The 21860-nt window shown below is 33.8% G+C and overlaps 1 protein-coding gene across 1 annotated transcript; it reads left to right on the forward strand.

Annotated features, from left to right (window-relative positions):
• Positions 1-1327: 1327 nt before the first annotated feature.
• Positions 1328-19544, forward strand: LOC127799715 (uncharacterized). The gene is made up of 3 exons (XM_052333937.1): positions 1328-1556; positions 18046-18848; positions 18954-19544. The coding sequence occupies exons 1-3, from the start codon at positions 1328-1330 to the stop codon at positions 19542-19544; spliced, it is 1623 nt and encodes a 540-aa protein (XP_052189897.1).
• The last annotated feature ends 2316 nt before the right edge of the window (positions 19545-21860 follow it).

Consider the following 21860-nt stretch of genomic DNA (forward strand, 5'->3'; position numbering starts at 1 on the left):
TAGATAGGTGGAGTATGAGATATCACATCGAATGGTCTTAATGCTAGTGGGAGATTGTTGGATATAAGCCCTTAAAACCATTTTTTAGTAACACAAATAGACTTGATCTTGTAATTATTTAATTATTAATAAAATGACATGTTTATGTTTTAATTTAAATTATAATATGGTTTAAATTAAAAACATATATCCATCAGTATAATAAGGAATATATACCATCCATCAGAGTTAAGGATATGAGTGATAGTTAATCCATGATTTGTTTTGTTATAAACAAGTTCCTAGTTATAGAGTTCCTAATATGGATAATAGCAACCCCTAAAGGCTAGTACATCATTTCCCTCCTTGTTCAGTATGAGATGTTGAAGATAAAGGTTGGTGAGTCTCATATCATTCTATATGAGATATGGAGGGAAGATGAGTAGGTATTCATTACATGAACAAGTTCATTGAACGAGACTATTAACATCGAATGACATGGGTCCTTACTTACGGTAGAAATGTCAAAAAGGCCTGGCCAAAGAATTTGGGCCCACGGCCCGGCCCGTGGCCCACTAGGCCCAGCCCGTTGCGACCCTATGGGCTGGGACCATATGGGCTGGCTCATTGGGCCCTTATGGGTCGGGCCCATGAGGCCCTTATGGGCTGGCCGATTAAGCCCACAATTTTTCAATTTGCATGTTGCTTTGCTTGTGAGTTGATATAAAGGCAAAGCATCTCACAAGTCTTGTGACAACTCATTACGTCTTTATAAATTTTGCAATTTGCATTTGTTTTTCTTGTGAGTTGACATAAAGGCAAAGCATGTCACAAGTCTTGTGACAACTCATTATGTCTTTATAAAGATGACATGCTAACTGCTAAGCTTGCCAGCCTTACCATTTGAAATTGAATATTCACCAACGTTTGCTAGTTTGCCTTTATGTCAAGTTATATCTTTATATCACTTTTTTGTCACAATGTTACAAGTATTTGTGACAGCCTGACAAATGTTCCCTAACCTTTCTATCACAACGTTTGAAAATTTGAAATTCATCGAAGTTTGAATTTTTCCTAACATTTGAATTTGAAATTCAAATTTTCAAGTCCCCTGGTTGTATATAAATAGGAGAACAAATATGAGTTATTTTCATTTGCTTTCGAATTCCATGCAATTCTGTTGTTCAATTGTTCTTGAGTTTTCACTTCTTAATTCTTACTTGTTTTTGCCTTTCTATTTTATAAGTTTTATCCATTCACAATTTAGATATTATTCTTATCAATAATAATGTCTTTCCTTCGATACTCAAAATCCACTCGTTTTTCTCGTGAGACTCCTTCTGGTTCTATGGATCCACCACGGTCTAGCACATCTAACCCCATAATCCGTCTACCTCATCGTCCTCAGCCCCAAGCCCCAGTGGATTTCATTCATGATTTGTATAACACAAATTATGCAGATCAGGATGAAACACTTCCACCTGACTCACTAGAAGAAGATGACAACATTAACTTTGCTGAGCCTGCTAATTTTTCACCCCCACCAACACCCAGAGAGAACGAAGAAGATGATATAGGTCCGTCAAATATGGGAGCTGTTAGGAAAAGATAGCAAGCAAGTGTTGTTTGGAACTATTATGAAATAGTTCAGGTTAAAGGCGAGGGTGAAAGGGCCCAATGTAGGGTATGTAAAAAACGTCTTGTGTGTGGCGATGGAACAAGTCATCTAAAAAGGCACACAACAAAGCATGAGGAGGCAATGGCCTGTAGTGAAAAAGGTAGTACATAAACTCAATTAAATCTTTCAGGTAATATTCATCACTATAATCCAGAATTAGACAAGGAGTGTTTAGCTAAAATGATAATTAAATCAGAATGCACTTTTTTGTTTGCACATGATCCCGCTTTTAAGTGGTATTGTAAAACTGTACACAATTTACAGTCTAGAGGTTTCTCTAGGAACACTAATAGAAATGAAGCAATGAGATTATTTTTAATATATAAAGATAAGCTAAAAAATGTATTTAATCAACTTACTAGTAAAATCACACTTACATCTGACATATGGTATGACGGACTAACAAATAATCATTATTTATGTGTGACAGCCCATTGGATAGATGACATGTGGGCTATTCAAAAAAGAATAATTACTTTTAAAGAACTTGTAGAAGAACACAGAGGAAACTACATAGCTCAAGCGATTTCACAATCCGTATTAGATTATAATATTTTGAAAAAATTATTTGCTACTTCTTTTGATAATGCTAGTAATAATAATGTCGCAGTGGAACGATTAAAACTTTCTGTGCCCTTAATTTTAGGGGAAAATTTTTTCACAATAGATGTACATGTCACATTTTAAATCTGTGTTCAAGATAGTCTTCGTGTAGGTTCAGAGTCATTAGAAAAAGTAAAAAGTTGTTTAAAATTCATACACACTAATATGTCTAGACTTAGAGAATGGAAACAATTAGTTCGTACTTATCAACTGCCCTATAAAAAATTTTCAAAAGACATTGAAACTAGATGGAACTCAACATTTTTTTTATTATAAATGATAACACCATATAGAGAACTTTTAACCATGTTTTGGAATAAAGAAATGCCCTATCTCATCACATAACTGAACTTGATTGAAATTTGTTAAATATACTTATTTTTATATTAGAACAATTTTATCATGCTACAGTTATATTTTCTGGTTGTAAATACCCAACAGCTCACCTTTTTTTAAGAGAAATATATAGTATAGTAAATTGTTTCAATGAATATAGAGAACATTAAGTTGAAGACTCATCAAAACAAATAAAATCCAAAAGAAATTTAAAATTTGAATTTTCAAAATTTTTGAGAAGTAAACAATAAAAAAAAAACAACTACAACGTCAAGTAGTGCATTTAATGAATTAGACTTTTATTTAAATAGAGATATGCAATTTTTTGATGATGAAATAAATAATTTTGATGTTTTGGCCTAGTGGCGCTTGAACCAACACACATATCCTGTTTTGGCTGCCATGGCCCGTGATGTACTAACTCCTCCGGTGTCCATAGTACCATCAGAGTCTGCTTTCTCTGTAGGTAACAGGGTGTTAGATCCAAAAAGATGAAGATTATCACCAAAAATATTGGAAATGTGTGTTTGCTTTAAAGATTGGCTCGATGTGGAGTTCGAACAACAAGGGATTGAGTTAGTAGATGAATCAAATGAAGATGATGTTGATAACTAGCTGAAGCCACTTTACCTTTGCAATTTTGTAGTATTTTCTTTTATTAAATTGAAAAGATGTAAAAATTTAATTTAACTATTGTACTCTCTCACCAATCAGTATTGGCAATCGCCATTTGAGTGATGGGAGTTTTTTGCTAGTCGCAAGATAATGATCTTGCTGCAGCAATGGATTTAAAAATTTCTTACCTCTAAAAAGAGACTAGGATTTTTAGGGATGGTTGCTAGCTCATGTAAAAAAGGTAAAAAAATTATTTTATTGAACTTCTTCAAGTGATGGCTTAAAGAGAGAGGAGTAGGCCATTTGTTTACCAAATGGTTCGAACCTCTATAAATTGCAGTGTTCCTTGCTCATTTATTTTTTTAATTATGTTATTTTTTATTAATTATTGATGTTGGATGCTAAAAAATTTACATTTCGCAATATATATAAATAATAACCATCAATATATCTAAAATTTTCAAGCTAAACTTTTTATATATTTAAATTATAAATAAACATTCTTCTTTTTATATGTGTATTATTTTTCATATCAATTCACAAGAAAATTTATAAGGCATATAGAATTTTGAAATATAAAATGATGAAATAATATTTAAAACTTCAGATAGAAAATTGTTTAAAACAAAAAAAAGAAAAAAATAGTTTTTATATATGCATTATTTTGATATTTATATATGTATATATTAAATGCATTATTTTTAAAAAAAAATATTTAAAAAAATAAGAAAAAAATGGACGGGCCCAGCTTGCTAGGCCCTATGGGCTAAGGGCCCGGCCCAGCCCTTTAGCCCACGGGCTGGCCCGGCTTGGCCCCCCTGTAGGGGGGTCGTGGGTTAGGCTAGGCCCTATCCACAGCAAAGTGGGTCTGGTCCAGCCCTACCCTTTTAGTATAAGGGCCGGCCCTGCCTGTTTAAAAAGCCCATGGGCCGACCCTGGCCAAGCCGACCCTTTTGACATCTCTAACTTACAGGTCAATGATTCAATACTAGCTACGTATGTGTAACTAGTTCTTAGACCTAAGATGGCATATAGATGCATGTACATTGGTGGATTAGGATATCAATGATGATATATAATTGTTCTAATAAAAAATAATTAGATGCATATATGTTCTTAATCTAGTGGTGCACGAGGTATGTGTACATCAGACATGGAATCTATCACCTCGGGGAGGATATCCTATTTGATCCAATAATCACTTGATAATAAATCCTTGGCCAAGGTATTATGATGATAGAAAGTGTATTCCATGGGTTGTGTCATATTAGTCAAGAAGAATTTTGAATTTGGTCATATGATAAGATTGAGATATTTGACCTATTGTCCATGGTCTCATACCTTGTCTAGATATAGAATGATAGAGGGACCGTATTGCACAAAGTTGTAGTAGAAAGATTTATTATACCTGCTTCACATTAAATTTGATAGTCATGACATATTATTAGATATCACTCGTGACTTACGAGAATTATTAGGAGATTATTCTCGTTGTCAATTTAATTGTGAATCTAGAAAATTTCACTCAAAAGAAATCACTTTACAAGAGAAGAAGGGTAAATTATTAATTTTGGAGTGTTTATTTTAAAAGGGAAATAAGAATAATAAAGTAATTTTATTATGAATAAAATTACTAATATTATTGAAAGTTAGATTAGGATTTAATGCTAGCACATTAAATCCTAACCCAAACGCGTCCTGGGATTTTGTGTGGGTTCCTTATGAATATGATCATAACACATAACCCTAATCAATAGAAATCAAATAGAAACTTTTGAGAAAAGTTTTTCTCTTCTTCTTTCTTGAATCTCTCTTGGATCAAGGTGATTTTGGGTGGATGAATTTGGTATCCTACACTTGGAGGATTATACGACGGGTGAACATATGCCACAATCAGATTGCGACGAAAAAGTATTTATCTATTTTCTTCCTCGATTAGTAAATTGTAAAATTAGAAAAATGTGATACCTAAAAATTAAATTTTTCACTGCGTATTATCTAATCTAATTCAACACCCATTCCACTACCTTGGCTTCTTACCAAAGATTTCAACAATTTTCTTTAGCTTTTTCAGGATTAGTTGTAACTTCTGCTTTTTAATAGCTCTGTAGTAACCAAATACAAACAACTTTCATAAGGATCGGCTAAAACCTCTTACACTGTGGCTTTTATAAGTTCAAGCATCAACCACAAAAAGAGAAGTGAAGTTTACAATTTAAACACTTTGAGAAGTTTTTACAAAATTAAATTCAAATAATGAAAGTAGTTTATCACAAAGAAAAGAAAGATGAAAAGAATGTGAAGATAAGAACACTTCCTCTCTTTTTCTGATATAAGATGTAAGCTTTGAGGGCTCTTTTACTTGAGTATGATTGTGGAAAAATTTAGCTCAGCATCTCAAGTTTTTCTTGAAACCCATCTGCCTTTTATAGCTTTTCTTGTCTCATAATCGTTAGCTTTCTTTTTCCTAGGTAAAACTTGAAAGATAATCAATATATATTTCATTCTATTTGATCCCAATGGTTAGACTTTTAATTTATGCTCAAATAATATTGTAGCGACCCGTAAATTGTAATTTAATTTAATTATTCACTATTGGGATAATTTAATTTAAAAGGAATATTAATATAACTTGTTATAAATAATAATAAATTATGTGGCTTTAAGGAAATAAGAAATTAGGGTAATTAATTATGTTATTTTGGAATATTTAGGGACATAGGAAATAAATTGAATTGTGGGATTTTTATAAGTCTCGGGTGTTGGTGTAAATATTATAAGGGGTGGGTGTGTAAATTATGGAAGTTTGGAGGGGGGCTTGGTGTGATTTCCGTAAAAGGGACCAGGGGTCCCTTTAAATTTAATGGGCCGCACTATATGTATGAAGGCAGCGGCTAGAGCGGGTGGTTCGCGGGCATGTGGGCGTGGGCGCGGATGCGGGTTTGAGATGCGGGAGCTGCGCGTGCGAGGCTGGAATTTGGCAAAAATCAGCCAATTGGCTTCCAAAACGACATCGTTTCATTAAGGGTGGTGGCCTCCTAGCGGCTGCTCCAGCGACTGCCACGTGGCTCCCTCTCGTCTGCTTCTTTTTGCACGAATTTAAGCCCAATTTCGGGCGCTTTTGGTGCTTCAGCAAACAAAATTGGAAAAAAAGGCAACGTGCGCGAGTGAGAAATTGGAAGATTTTGGTGGAGAAATCAAGATTAAATCAAGTTTAATCGAAGTTTTAATTAGTCAGGTAAGTAGAGAAGCTAGTAATAAAAATTCTGTATGATCGAAATTTCATTTAGAGTCCAATTTTGTTGATTTTGACAAATTATTGGGGTATTGCAGTTTGTATAATTTTTACCGCGTTGGACCAAAACAAGCCTAAGGATATCTTCGTAAAGGCAAGTTCTTTATACCCTCTACAACGTTCCTTTCATTGTCAATTTATTTAACCTCCCTTCGTTTATTTCGGCCGTTTATTAATTATGGAATTTTGAATGGTTCACTTTAAATTTAACTTATTAAATTGGCCTTGTGGATTTTATTTGTTGGTTGCCTACGGGGGTTTGTGCCACCCCCTATGCCTGTGGGAATGATGTCGTACTTACTCGGGGATAGGTTCTTAGTTGTTCGGATATTATTATGGATTTTGGTTGTTCATAGGCTAGAGCGGTTGGGCAGTGGGGGCAAGGGTCAGATGTTTGGTGACGTTGGAGTGACTGTTGTACGGTCTTTCTTAGGCCGTCGGCTGGACACTCCTAGTCACTGACTGTTGATCGGTGCTAGGCACTGCTGATCAGCTCTGTCATTATGTGGTTATAGCATGACTGGTTACATTTTATTCTTGTTGTATGGTTTGGTGTGCACATGGGTACGGGCTGCATGTTGGGATTTTCATGATTTGGTTATGCTTGGCCACAGACATCCTAGTGTTGTTAGTTGCATCTGGCACGGGCATATGCATCGCGTGTGATTTACTATGTGGGCAAAGCATCTGCCTGATGCCTAGATGTATGGGCGCCAGTGTATCTAGTTGATGCTTATTATGCCTTGCATTTTATGTGCGCATTGCATGGTTACGATATGTACAGTGGTCTCGGATGGGAGTATCGTTCTGAGGGAGCCTAGGGCTCGGTTATTCAGTGGCTCGGGTGTCGGGAGTACCGACCCGAGGAGTGCGCATGGGATTGTGAAGACATTTGTTGCCTTTTAGGGCAGCGGCAGGTTGGTATGGGACTTGGGTGTCGGGTGTCTTGTGTGGGCCCCAAGGACCAGTATGTGTTTTCTTTATGCTAAGCTCTTGTGTTGTAATGTCTCATAACTTGTGTGTATATGCGGGACTGTGTTTGGGGTGATCTCCTCTTCTATTTACCTTATAGCCTTCCTTTTCTTAAAACTTGCTGAGTCTTGCGACTCACCTTGCTTTCCATCATTCCAGGTAAAGGTAAAGCGAAAGTTGAGGGCGAAGATCGCCCCACCTAGCAGCTAGCTGAGTTGGTATGGTGCACAGTTGGCTTGCCCCCATTGTCTCTGATATTTTGACAGGATTTTGTCTCTTATTTTTTACTGTGCCGGGTTGTTCCTTGTATCTTCTATTTGTTGGCACAGGTGTCTGTATATATTTTTTTATATTTTGCGACCATTGTTCCAGCGGGGTATTCGTGGGCATGCACGTGTGTAGCTTTGCTTTCGCTATTTTATTTCTTGAAAATGCATGCCAGGGTAATTTTTGTCTTGTGTTTAATTCTCTTTCCTTCAATAAGCGCTTTCGTTCGGATAGATCGAGTGGTTGGGATATCCGAGTGGGGGTGCTTACAAATATTTTGAAATCATTTTCACAACAGTTAGAATCAAAACTATGCACTTTTTGGACGTCTGTAACGACTAGTTTAACAACTATAATTTTAAATTTTAACACACTTTTACTTGAGTAAGAAACGTTTGCAATCGAGTATTTTTTTAACATTACTCGAGTAAGAATTATTTGTAATCAAGTAAAAAAATATTTTTACTAGGTTAAAGTTGCAGATCCAAAGACCCATTCTTTTTTAGCTAATATTTACTCGAGTGGGCCTTTTTCTTACTCGATTACACAAAAATAATACTCAATTATAAAAGAATAATACTCGATTAATTTTTACATTTGCTTGAGTGGATTAAAATTGTAATTGATTAAACATAAACTCTTACTCGATTACAAAATATTTGTAATCGATTACAATTTTTCAATAGAAACTTGAAATAATTATTCGATTACAAGTAAGATTTTAATCAATTAAATTTTAACATTTACTCGATTACAAATTCATACAATCGATTATACAAAAGATCAAAAGATTTTGACAAAATACTAGAGAATAAGTACTCGATTATTATTTAGATTTACTCAAGTACATTAGGATACTCACTCGATTATAAATTTGACTACTTGATTAAATTTTCTCTATCAGAAACTTGCAATAACTATTTGATTACAAAAGTCTATTTAGTTGAGTACAAACTTATACATACTCAAATACATATTAGCTTACAATTGATTATATGCTATGTAGAATTGACTTACTTGATTACAAATAGATTTTACTCTATTGCAATAGAAGCCTACTTGACCTAAATTGATTTAGCTTATAGACTTACCTCAAATGAGATCATTACTCTAGTAAAGACAAATTTTACTCAATTACTATTAAAAAGATGAATTCATGGACTTGATCAACATTTTACTCAAGTAACATAGAATTTTACTAGATTAATATTTTGATATACTTGATTAATTCTTTACCTTAATTAAAACTCTATCAACTTTCATATTTAATATATTATTTTGAATGTCATCATCAAAACCTAATATATGACTTAACGTAAGTTTGTGAAAATTTGTTAAAACTAACTTTCCAATCACGTTCAGTTGATTATATAGAAACCTTTAATAGATCAAGATATTCTTATATCATGGAATTTTACTAGATTTTCAAGGAATAATATTGAGTACACTAATTGCTACTTAATTGAAAATATTCCTTGCTTGATCAGAGAAAGTTCATTCTACTAAACACACAACATGACATATTTTGTAAAAATACAATTACCCAAATAACTATTCATTCACATATACTTTATCAAATATACACACACATAAGTCAAGTAACTTACTTGCTACTTGACTAAGACAAAACATATATGTTGTTGCCTAACTACAAAAATTAAATTTATTTATCTTAGGAATAGCCAAAACAGAGTCCTTTGGAAAAACTGAGAAGACTGTAGAGGTCCACAGAAACTGGGGGACTTGATCAAAGGATGGAGGATTTGGGGGTCTTTAAGGATCAGCCTTCGAAACCAAAGGGTCTTCGGGGTATTGTCTTCAGGGTCTTCGGGGATTGGTCTTCAAGTCCTTTGGGGATATGTGTGTCATAGAGACAGTCAGAAGGCACACGAGGATCTTTCCCATGTAGGCCCTCCATTGCCTAAGTCAAATACTGATATCTAGAAAATAGGATGTAGATGCATGTGGATGTGTATGTATGTATGTAGAGTGTTCAATATGGTTTTTTAGGGGAGTAAGCTCTCGATAGGTTGTGTGAGGTTTAGAGTCTGAAGTTTTTGGGACTAGGGTCCCAAAGGAGTTCGTTCAGAAAGCTCTTAAGAGGTTTTAGAGAGGGAAGTTCCCAAAAGTTAGGATATTTATAGACACTTGGTGGGGCCCATAGATGAGAGTCTCCTAACTCTTCTGCGGAGATGCATCGAATATAACCGAAGGGCTTGGAGGTCTCTTTAGGGTAAAGTGCCTTCATAGGTATCTTCTGGGTGGGTCCAAAGACGCTTCGGAGTCACTGGGTGGATTGGGCCCATACGATTCTAAGGGGTCTTCGAGCTATGCAGTGCTGAGGGTTGATTGCCCCAGATGCTCTAAGAGATTATTGATAGGGCTTAATTATATATATATTTTTATCTAATTTTCATCTTAATCTAGTGCTATTTTTCTTAGATAAATGTATGTTTATATGAATTTTACATTATTTTAATCTCTTTTTATAGGAATCCAGCAAAGGATATTATTTCAAAAATTTGGGCATAAAAAGAAAAAGAAAATATTATAAAATTAATTTTAAAATTAATATTATAATATAATTAAAGTTATTATATTTAATATTATATTAAATATCAATATATTATATTATATTATATTATATTATATATTAAATTATAATATTTATATATATATATCATATATTGTAAGAGTAGCGAGAATTGGAGGGCTTGGGCTAGGGCTCTATGGCATCTATATATATATATATATAATAATATATAAAGGGCTTGGGGAAGAGCAGCGGCCAGCGCTTCACACACACACACATATATATATATATTTATATAATAAGGGAGGATGGTTTTTGAAATTGAGAGACAAATGTGAGGGGGATATTTTTGGATGGTTGAGATAGATTTTCTAAAGATTTGATGGCTGAGATTAGTGGCTTTTCCCCCCAAAATGCATCACATCCCATCTTCCTTTCTTCCTCTCTGCCACTCCCTCTCTGTCAAACCCACTTTCTGCCAGCCTCCCTCCTTCTCTCTCTCTCTCTCTCTCTCTCTCTCTCTCTCTCAAAGGCCCTGCATCGTTGCTCTTGCCACCCACTGCCGTCACGCCTCGCCAACCCCGCTCCATCCCATCTTCCCCCTCCGTCGTCTCCCCTACCCAGCCACTGCTGTCGCCTCCATCTCAAAGGTATATATATGTGTATCTCATATATATTATCCCTTATCTCTCTCTCCTCACTGTGTATGTATATTCCGCAACCGTTGGAACTCCATTGCGACTGTGTGTGTTTGTTCGCAACCGCTGAAGCTCCATGGACCATCGCAACTGTGTTTGTATGTATATAGTCATTGTGTGTTTGTATGTATATAGTCACTGTGTGTTTGTGAGCATAGTCACTGTGTGCGTATATATTTCTTTAGTTTCTGTGTGTATACGCGACTGTGTGTGTTTGTATGTATATCACTGTGTTTGTGAGCATATCCAATGTGTGTATATGGTTTCAATGTCGCGATTGTGTGTGTTTGTATGTATCTATTGTATGTATATAGTTACTATGTGTGTTTGTATATATGTTGAGGGTTGGTAGGAGGCATTCACTTTGTCTCCCACTTCAATTGCCAATAACCTTTTTCAATTGGAGCTTCTCAATGTGTCTTGAAGTTTCTCACGGAAGCTAGCCATTTGTCAATTAAATAAATAATTTAATTAATTAATTATGAGAACATTTAATGATATTTCTAATTAATTAATTATGAGAACATTTAATAATAATTTAATTATACACATAATATTATGAGAACATTTCTAAAAAATAATATTCCGCTAAAAATATCATTAACACTTAATGGTGAAAGAACACACATTCATTAAAAATTTCATTAACTCACTTAGGGCATGATCTTCTAATTTTTCAACAGATTAATTAATCCTACCACTTAATAAGTCAATCATTCAAACAAATTTATCTTCTTTGTTTCTTTCTGTATCAAAGCCAAGTGATCACTGCCACATGACATAACCACTGATTGATTGCACCAAATTAATTAAATAAAAAATAAAAAGAAACAAAGAAGAGAAATAATAGGTAAATAAAATTATACTTTAAGCTTGAGTGAGGGGATTAATTATTACTGTAAATGATGCAATGCATTCGTTCAACACCTAAACCTAGCCTTTGCTTTCTATTTAAAAAAATTAAGGACTACAACAATTAAATTTTTTTAAATAGAAAAAGACACTAACAGTAGACGTGACTTTGTTATCTGTTAAAATATTATTATTTATATTTATATTAAATAATTAAAATACTTATTTATTTTGTCATTTAAAAAATTATAAATTGTTTATAAAATGACTAATAATAATTATATTATGAATATTAATAATAATGAATAATGAATAATTATAAATAATATTTATAAATAATAATGAATAATTATTTTATAAATTTAATATTTGTTATTTTACTCAAAAAGAATATTTAATTTACTGAGTTTAATAGAAATTGGTTAAAAATCTTCTTGCTTTATAATAAGAGATTTTTTTTTTACTATCAAAGTTTAATTTATTGAGTTTAATATTTAATTTACTATCAAAGTTTAATTCAAGATTTTTTTTAATTTTATTAATTCTACATTTTTTATTTTATTATAATAAAATCATTTTTAATTAAAAACGTGTTCTCTGACCAAGAATTCCTAACCCATAGGGGTCGAGGAACACAAGGGTTCTCGACCACTCACAGTCGGGAACCCAAGTTTTTTCAACCCCAAATCGGGGTTCCCTCAATTGATGGTCACGGCTATGACGGCTGACAGTGGGCGGTGATTGTCATGGCCGCAACCATGTGTGTTTGTATATATATTATATTTATATAATAAAGTAAGAAGATTTTTGAATTGTATAACACAAATGTGAGGGGGACATTTTTTCAATGGTTGAGATGGGTTTTGATTTTTCATCAATGGCTAAGATCAAGCTATGTTTCCCCCCCAAAACCATCCCATCCTCACACGCACACACTCTTTCTCTTCTGTCCCAGCCCCTCCCTTTCTCTCTCTCTCTCTCTCAAAGCGCCAAACCCACTGCTGGCTGCTCTGTCTCTATCTCCCCTGCCCATGCGACCGCTCGAATTGCCATCACTCCCACCCGGCCACCACTGTCGCCCCTGCAGCTGCTCACACCAGTCATCGTCCCTACCTGGCCACAGCACAGCTCGCCTCGCCGTCCCCGTCGCCCCTGCCTCTTCTGTGTATGTATGTTATGTACGCCAGAAACAATTGTGTTCATTGTTTACATACATATATGTTCATTGTTCTTTGGAATTATATATATACAAATTTTGGAATTAAATTTTGTATGTATACACAAAAGCAATTTAATGTTTGATGTTCTTTGGAATCTAATGTTTGCAAATGTTTAATGTTTTCTCATTTGAGTTACATTTGACTATATAATGTTTGTTGTTCTTTGTTTAATGTTTAATGTTTATGTAGGCACAAAAGCAATATAATGTTTATTATTTAATGTTTAATGTTTGCTGCTCATTCGAGTTACGTTTGGAATCTAATGTTTGCTCATTTCAAATGAAATCTAATGTTTGCTTCTCTCTCTTTCTCTAATGTTTAATGTTTTCTGTCAAATGGTATTCTGTCAAATGACCATTTCTGTTATATATATGCAAGATCTTAATGAGCATTTCTCTTAATCGTTTCTGTCAAATGGAGTTCGTTTATGTGCATTTCTATCAAATGGTGTTTGTTTGCTGCTCCATTTATGTATATTAATCCTTTCTCACTTGAATATATATAGACAATGAGCAACAAACAATGATAATAGACAATGAATTTGAGTAGTAAATGGCTGCACTCCTCACCCTACAATTTAGATAGCCTTAATCAGTTTGGATGTTCAGTGTTGAAATGGTGAGGAGGTTTAAACTCACCAGTGTGTGAGTGTAGTAGTAGCACAAATATAAATTCTGGACAAGTCCGGGTCGATTCACTGGGAGGTTTATTTAACAAAAGAATTGTTCATTCGGGTTGATTTATCCAAAGAGAGCTAAGTTTTCTTGATTGTGAAAAGGTTTTTTGGAATATTAAAAAGGTCTTGGGTTGAGGCGAGTTCCGAACCAATGCCTAATAAATCTCTTATAGCAATTTAAACAGCAACATTAATCTGAAATAAACAGAAGATCGTTTGGTAGTTATAATTCAAGATACGAATGATTCTTAGCTAAGCAACCCTCATACATGATATGAGGGTCCTAGGTTAAGATGTCACTGTAAATTGTATTATACTACAGACTATGATTTGATCATCTGAGCTTGGGTAAATCTCATCTCCAATTATAGCAACTCTCATACATGGCATGAGAGTTCTAAGTTAGGATGATGACCCAATCCAAACTCACAAAACCATTTACACACTCAACTCGAGTTTAACTCAGATAAATCTTGCATTCATCGAGGTTTGGCTTATCTTGAGATTTAAGAACATTAGACACTGTTCTCGCCTTAACCTAAGATTAGATTTAGCTACTCATTTCCATTTAAAAGTTAATTAACAAGAATTTAAATGGTGTAATTTAAATAACAAAATTTAAATGACAAGAATTAAAATAGCATAAATTAACCGGCTATTTAGGCGGTGGATAACTAAAAGACAGGAATTAAAATTGCAGAAATTAACCGGCCATTTAGGCGGTGGATAATAAAGCAACAATAAATGGCATAAGAATTTAAAAGAAGAAAGAAAGGAAGTAAGATTACAAGAGAAAACAAGAGAGAGAATAAGAGCAATTCTCTAAGAGAAACTTTAAGAACAAAACTAAACTTTGATTCAAGTAATAACCACATTCACAAATGCACCAAAGTGGGCTATTTATAGCTCACAAGATGCAATACAAGCCACACAATTATTCAACAAAACATTCACCTAACTAGTGGAAGAAAATTAGGTAAAAGACAAAAAATACAAGAGACTTTGTGTGGTGGACTTCTCATAAGAATACAAAAGACTTTAGGTGGTGGACTTCTCATAAGAATACAAAAGACTTTAGGTTTTAAATCACTTATAAAAAAAATACAAAACAAAGAAAAGTCTTCTACAAATTGGGCTTTGTTAGGCCTTTGATTGGTCTTGGGCCTTTGGTTGATCTTGGGCCTTTGGTTGGATTCAATTTGATAGTTGGGCCAAGTGCACTTGAAACATCCTCTAGACTCCATAATTGGCCTTTGAATTTGAGCAATAAAAAATGGGTAATCCAATGTCTTCGATTATGCCCCTAATTAATTGTAGAAGCCAACTTCCTTGCTTCATCCTGAAATAATATGTAATATGAATAATTATTTACTTTAAGTATAAATATAAAGCCAAAATAGGGATATAATTCATTAGGATATAGGAAATATTGACCCTTCATCAGTAAACAAATACGTGCCTGAGTTCTGTGCATTTCTGTGTTTGTATTTAAATGAGCAGCAAAAGATGCTCTATTGTTAATTAAATGTATGTATATTTATGTAGCACATGTATGTGTATGTGTATATATATGTATGGGCGGCAAAAGATGCTCCATGTGCAGTAATTTTTTAAATTTTTTTTAAAATTAATATTTAATTTTAAATATCAATTAAGTATTCTAAATATCAAATTTTAAAAACATTATGAACTACCAATAGTGTAAGTTTTAATTTTTTTTAAAAAATAATTATGGACTATAACATTTAAAAATTTTTAAATAAAAAAAACCAACAATGTAAAAAAACCAACGGTGTAAAAACTAACGGTGTAAATTGAAATCGGTTACTCAAAAAGAATTCATTTATTATAATAAATATTTTTCAATTAAAATAACAAAAAAAAAAAGTGTTCCCCAACCAAGAGTTCCTGACCCATGGGGCTCGGGAGAACACAAGGATTTCCAATCACTCACTGTCGGGAACACAAGATTCTTCGACCCCGAATCAGGGTTCCTTCCATTGATGGCCACAGCCATGGCGGCAGGCAACGGGCGACGGTTGCCATGGCCGCAACCATGTGTGTTCGTGTATATATATATATATATATATAAATGTGTGTATGAAATAATTATTCATATCAGGCTTTGATTTTGGTTTGAATTTCATTTATATAAAACTGAAGTCAGCTAGGAAAGATAAGAGTTCAAATTTGGACGATTGTTGTGCTCCAATTTTAATTTTATCATTTTAATGTGATTGTTAAAATACATCTTGACTATAACCCGTTAAGTATTTTCCATCCATGGCAGTTATTTATTTAAATAAAATAATAAATTTTATTATTTGATTTGGTAGCAACTGATTTGGAAATAACATGACTTGCCAATTAAACATTTTTAGGTTGAAGTACAACAGTTATGGACAATATCACTATTTTTGGTCAAGTAAGTTTTTTTTTTTCTTCATATAATTTTAAGTACATCTCTTATAATGTAAGGCCTATTTTTTTTTTTAAAAAAAAAAACTTATCATATCTAATTTTCTTCTAATGGAATGTTTTTTTCCTCATACTTTATAGGTGGATGGAGACTTACACCGAACCGTAATATCAATTCCTTTTACTAATTTTTTTATTTATGTGTATAAAGTTTTATTTATCACTCTAACATGTTTGTATGTATAGGTTCAATTTCTTCAAAAAAGAAATGTTAATGTTGTTATTCGCGATGAGCGTGACCTTAATACTATTCGCATTCGTGAGGTAAGGATATACATTTTCTTATCATTTTAAAAATAATTTATAAATATATTCTACTTATTTTTTATTATAGGCAAAGGCAAAGGAAAAAGAAAAAGCTATCCCTTTTGGCAAAGGAAAGAAAAAAGCACATTATGTGGTATGGTTTCTCAACAAGTTTTAAAAGTTTCTTTTTCGAATATTATCATATAGATTTTTTTAGGAATTACATTGTGTCATATACTCTTTTTTATGTATATTTTTAAAAAAAAAAATTTCAAATATTTATTCAAAATTCTTTTTATTGAATGTGAAATATTTTTCTAAAGCATGTTAAAGTAAGCATTAATCTGAATTTTTAATATGTTTGTCTATTAAAAAGAGAAGAAAACGAATAAGAGAAGAAAATATATAAGAGAAAAACATAAAAAAAATAGGAAACTACATAATATAATTTTTTTAATTTTTTATTTTCCTTATAAGAAGTTTTTAAGGAAAGAATAAGAAGAGTGAAAAGGAAATTAGAAAATATCATACGCTAAAGAGATGTGTAGTGTCTTTAAACTAACAAGTGCATTCTCCTAAAATATTCTCATTATAGGCACACAATGATAACGTGTTATCAAAAGTTGCATTGGCCCAGTGTGCACGACGAGAACGTGAGAAAAATCAAAAGTCATGTTCTGCATATCAATTGAGATAACGCTTGCGACGAGAACGAGAAAGATCAAAGGAATGTATTAACCCAAGACAATCTTCTTTAACACCAATTCGTCGTGATCGCACTGGCCTGGAGTGGGAAACAATAACTGAAGATTCTTATTCGACACAAAAACGAATATGGTTACCCATCATTCTACATGTTCGTTTTCTATACCAATCACATCTTTGGCTCCGCAAAGGAATCAGTAAACTATTGTGTATAATCTTGAAATACATACTTTACTCATACCGTTTTGTTTTACAAATTTTTATTTATACACAAATATTCATAGGTCTACTCTTATAAATCAATTTCTTGAAGAAGATTTATGTACGAATGATGAATTAGAAGATATGCTTATGAGTACATCAATTGACGTCCGAGTACACAAAGATTCTTGCCGTCATTATCTTGGCAAGATGGATGTATTATGTCCTTATTGTTCAGCCTTACATTAGATGGATGAAAAATTGACAAAATCATCTATGAAAAGTCCCTTATTCGGAACTTGTTGTTTAGAAGGAAAGGTTAGGCTACCTTTACTTATTACACCCCCTCCACCACTTCAAGCGTTGTATGATGGGAATAATGATCAATCAAAATCATTTCGAAGTTATACTCGAGTGTACAACGCAGCCAATGCTTTTACGAGTCTTGGTGCTACAGTAGATCCTAGAGTACTCAATAGAAGGGGCCCTACATCATTCACAATTCATGGGGAATTGCCACGTCGAACAGGATCGCTACAACCATAACCAGGGCAGGATGCGAGTTATGCTCAACTGTATATCTATGACCCTGATTCATCTTTAGAAATTCATAATCGTAGAAATCCTATCTTGAGAAGGGATGTTCTCAAAACTATTCAGGATAGTTTGTAGCAAGTCAATGCATTTGTAGATAAATTTCGCCAGACTCATGTCATTTTACATCAATTAGACTCAGCTGGACACAATGTACCTGCTCATCTTCATTACAATTCAAGAACTGATCGACGTCGGTATAACCTACCAACTGCAGATGAGATTGCGATTGTAATACCAGGTGATGGAACAGAGGCAAGTGGAATGAGAGATATTATCTTACATTTTCGAGGAAATAATGAGTTGATGCAAATTAATGAATGTCACCCAGCATATTTGCCATTACATTATGTTCTATTATTTCCATATGGTGAGCTTGGATGGGAACCTGAGCTGAAATTGTGGAATGTTCAGTATGATCGACCTTCAACTGATCTACTTACTCAAATGGATTTTTATAATTATCATTTGTTTGAACGACCCACAGAGTATTCAACAATTTTGAGAGGTGGGAAACTATTTCAAGAGTTTTTGGTAGATGCTTGGGCTGCAACTGAGCAAAATCGATTGACATACTACAAGCTTAATCAAGGGAAACTTTGGGCTAAGCTTTACCAAGAGTTGTCAGATATGGATCCAGATTATGTGCAACCTGGTCAAATTGGTCAAAGGTTTGTTTTGCCATCTTTATTTACTGGTAGTCCTAGACATATGTTTGAAAATTTTCAAGATTCAATGGCTATCACGCGATACAACCAACACCCAGGTATTTTTCTGACCATGACTGCAAATCCCAATTGGCCAGAAATTACTTCAGCATTATTACCACATCAAAAACCTATTGATCGTCCTGATTTAATTGCCCGTGTTTTTGAGTTGAAGAGAAAATGTTCGATGAAGGTGATAGAAACAAATAAAGTGTTTGGAAATAAAGTTGCACATGTTTTTACAATTGAATTTCAAAAATGAGGTCTCCCTCACATGCATGCACTTTCATTTCTTAAGGGCTCAGACAAAATTCAGACATGTGCTCAAGTAGACAAATTAGTCTCTGTAGAATTTCTAGACCCAAAAGATGATCCTATGCTTTTTGAAACTATCAAATGTACTATGGTACATGGACCATGTGGTGCTCGAAATCCACAAGCACCATGTATGGAAAATGGTAGATGCACTAAGAGATACCCTCGAGTTTTTATGGAAACAACAACTATGGATCAAGATGGATACCCTATCTATCGTTGTCGCAATAATGGTCAAGTACATACTGTGAGGGGGCAAGAAGTTGATAACAGGGATGTCGTACCATACAATGCATATCTTTCTAAACTTTTCAACTGTCATATAAATGTGGAAGTTTGTGCTGGGATGAGATGTGTCAAGTATATACATAAGTACATTTATAAAGGTTATGATCGTACAACGATGGTGTTAGGAATGATAAATGAGATTCAACAATATCTCGATGCAAGGTATATTGGCCCTCCAGAAGCTGCTTGGCGAATATTTGGTCATCCTTTGCATGCAGAGATGCCAACAGCTGTACGATTGGCACTTCATTTACCTGGAATGCATCGCGTTGTTTTTAACCCATAAGAATCATTAGAAACGATTCAATCTAGAGTTAATCAACAAATGTCAACTCTTACTGGCTTCTTTGCATATTGTGCTGGTAGTGAAGATGAATGTCCATTCACTTATCAAGAATTTTCACAACATTATGTTTGGCTCAAGTTGGAAAAGAGATGGAAATCAAGAGAAAGGGGATATGCAATTGGTAGAATGTATTTTGCTAGCCCTAATTGTGGTGAAGATTTTATCTGCGTTTGTTACTAACCGTTGTTAAAGGACCAAAGTCGTTTCAGTCTTTACGCACGATCGATAATGTTGTGCATGATACATTTAAATTAGCATGTGTTGCAAGGGGGCTTTTAGAAGATGATGAAGAATGGATACAATTCTTGAAAAAGGCTGCAGTTATGAAAACTGGATATCAATTGAGGAGATTGTTTAGTATTATTCTCACCCAGTGCTCTCCACTAAATCCACGTGCATTATGGAATCAATTCTTAACGCATATATGTGATGATCTTGCACATAAGATTCGTACATTGTTTGCCATTTCTAACCCAACCAAGGCTTAAATTAAAGATTATGGTCTCCATCTTTTGAATCAAATGCTTCATGAATCAGGCAAAAGTTTAATTGACTTCCCACCCATGCCACAACCCACTACAAATTGGAGTGCAGTAGTTGGTAATCGATTGATATTCGAACATCGATAATTACAGAGTGAGGCACAACAGACAGATCCACAAATTTCATTTTATTATCTCAACAATGGACAGCGGAATGCTTATAACACAATCACTTCTTCAGTTTTTCAAAATAAAGGAGTTGTTTTCTTTCTGAATGGGGGTGCTGGAACAGGGAAAATATTTTTGTACAATATGATAGTATTAAAATGTCGTAACCTTAGACATATCATTATTACTGTGGCTTCATCTGGAATTGCATCATTGTTATTGGTCGAAGGTCGCACTGCACATTCAACATTTTCCATACCATTAGATGTGTTGGAAAATTCAAATTGTGGGCTTAGTAAACAATCATTACAACCTGAGTTATTTAAAGAAACAAAACTCATAATTTGGGATGAAGTTCCGATGCAACATAGACATTGTGTTGAGGCGGTTGATCGTACATTGAGGGATATTTGTGATAATGACAAACCATTTGGGGGTATTACTATTGTTCTTGGTGGAGACTTTCGACAAATCTTACCAGTTATACCCAAAGGAGTTCGTGAGCAAATTGTGAATGTATCATTAAGACACTCTGTTCTATGGAAGCATATACATATCTTAACTTTGGATTTGAATATGCGCTTGAATCATGAAGACCATGAAAATGCTAATTTTGCAAATTTCTTGATGGAGGTAACACTACTACAACCTTTGTGCCATATTATATAGATTATCTTAAATTAATAAATTATCTTTTTATTCTTATTTTTTTTATTGATTTCACTTTTTTTAAATTGGGACCAATCCTCAAGAAATCGTTAACCTTCCATCAACAATACACAAATGTCAAGATTTGAATGAATTACTCTCTACAGTTTACCCATGGTTGAACATAATAGAGACGTCAACCCCAACATTTTTAATTAAACGCACAATTTTATCTGCGCGTAATGATGATGTCAGTGACATCAATACTACTGTATTGAATATCTTTCTAAGGAGATTACATACTTATCTTGCAGCAGATAAAATGTCTGAAGATAATGAAGTCGATCCTACGATTACAAATAGATATCCTAATGAATATTTAAATTCATTGGATCCTCCTGGGTTGCCAACTTTTAAGTTAGAGTTGAAGGTGGGTTGTCCTATAATATTGTTGAGAAACATTGCATCGAAAGATGGACTATGCAATGGTACAAGATTGATGGTTACTAGGTGCGACACTCACATAATTGAAGCTCAAATTTTAACTGGAGAAAAATTTGGCAATTTGACATTCATACCAAGGATATCTTTGGTACCATCTTCTTCAGAAATGCCTTTCCAAATGACAAGACGTCAATTTCCAGTCCGATTGGCATATGCCTTGACCATTAATAAATCTCAAGGACAATCTGTGAAATTTGTTGGGGTTGATTTGCACATACCAGTGTTTATCCATGGGCAATTATTTGTGGCATTATCCAGATGTACATCATTTGATCGTATAAGTATTATGCTCCCTAAAGATTGCTTAGATTCTACTACAAATATTGTTTATCCTGAAGTGTTGTTGTAGTGTTCAAAAGGTAACCATGTAGAATTATTTCTATTGATTATATAACTTTTTTCAAAATTTAAATTTGATAATAATTTAAAGTATGGACTTCTGTAGGATTGGATA

This window comes from Diospyros lotus, chromosome 4 (genome assembly GCF_014633365.1).
Source record: "Diospyros lotus cultivar Yz01 chromosome 4, ASM1463336v1, whole genome shotgun sequence".
NCBI classification, from domain to species: domain Eukaryota; kingdom Viridiplantae; phylum Streptophyta; class Magnoliopsida; order Ericales; family Ebenaceae; genus Diospyros; species Diospyros lotus.

What these genes read in the sequence shown, in the direction of transcription:
- LOC127799715 (XM_052333937.1), top strand. Translation starts at nt 1,328, where the DNA reads ATGGATCCACCACGGTCTAGCACATCTAACCCCATAATCCGTCTACCT. An exon ending in GAACGAAGAAGATGATATAG is followed by an intron (nt 1,557 to 18,045) that starts GTCCGTCAAATA and finishes ATGCATTTGTAG; the next exon opens with ATAAATTTCGCCAGACTCAT. An exon ending in AGAGAAAATGTTCGATGAAG is followed by an intron (nt 18,849 to 18,953) that starts GTGATAGAAACA and finishes TCATTTCTTAAG; the next exon opens with GGCTCAGACAAAATTCAGAC.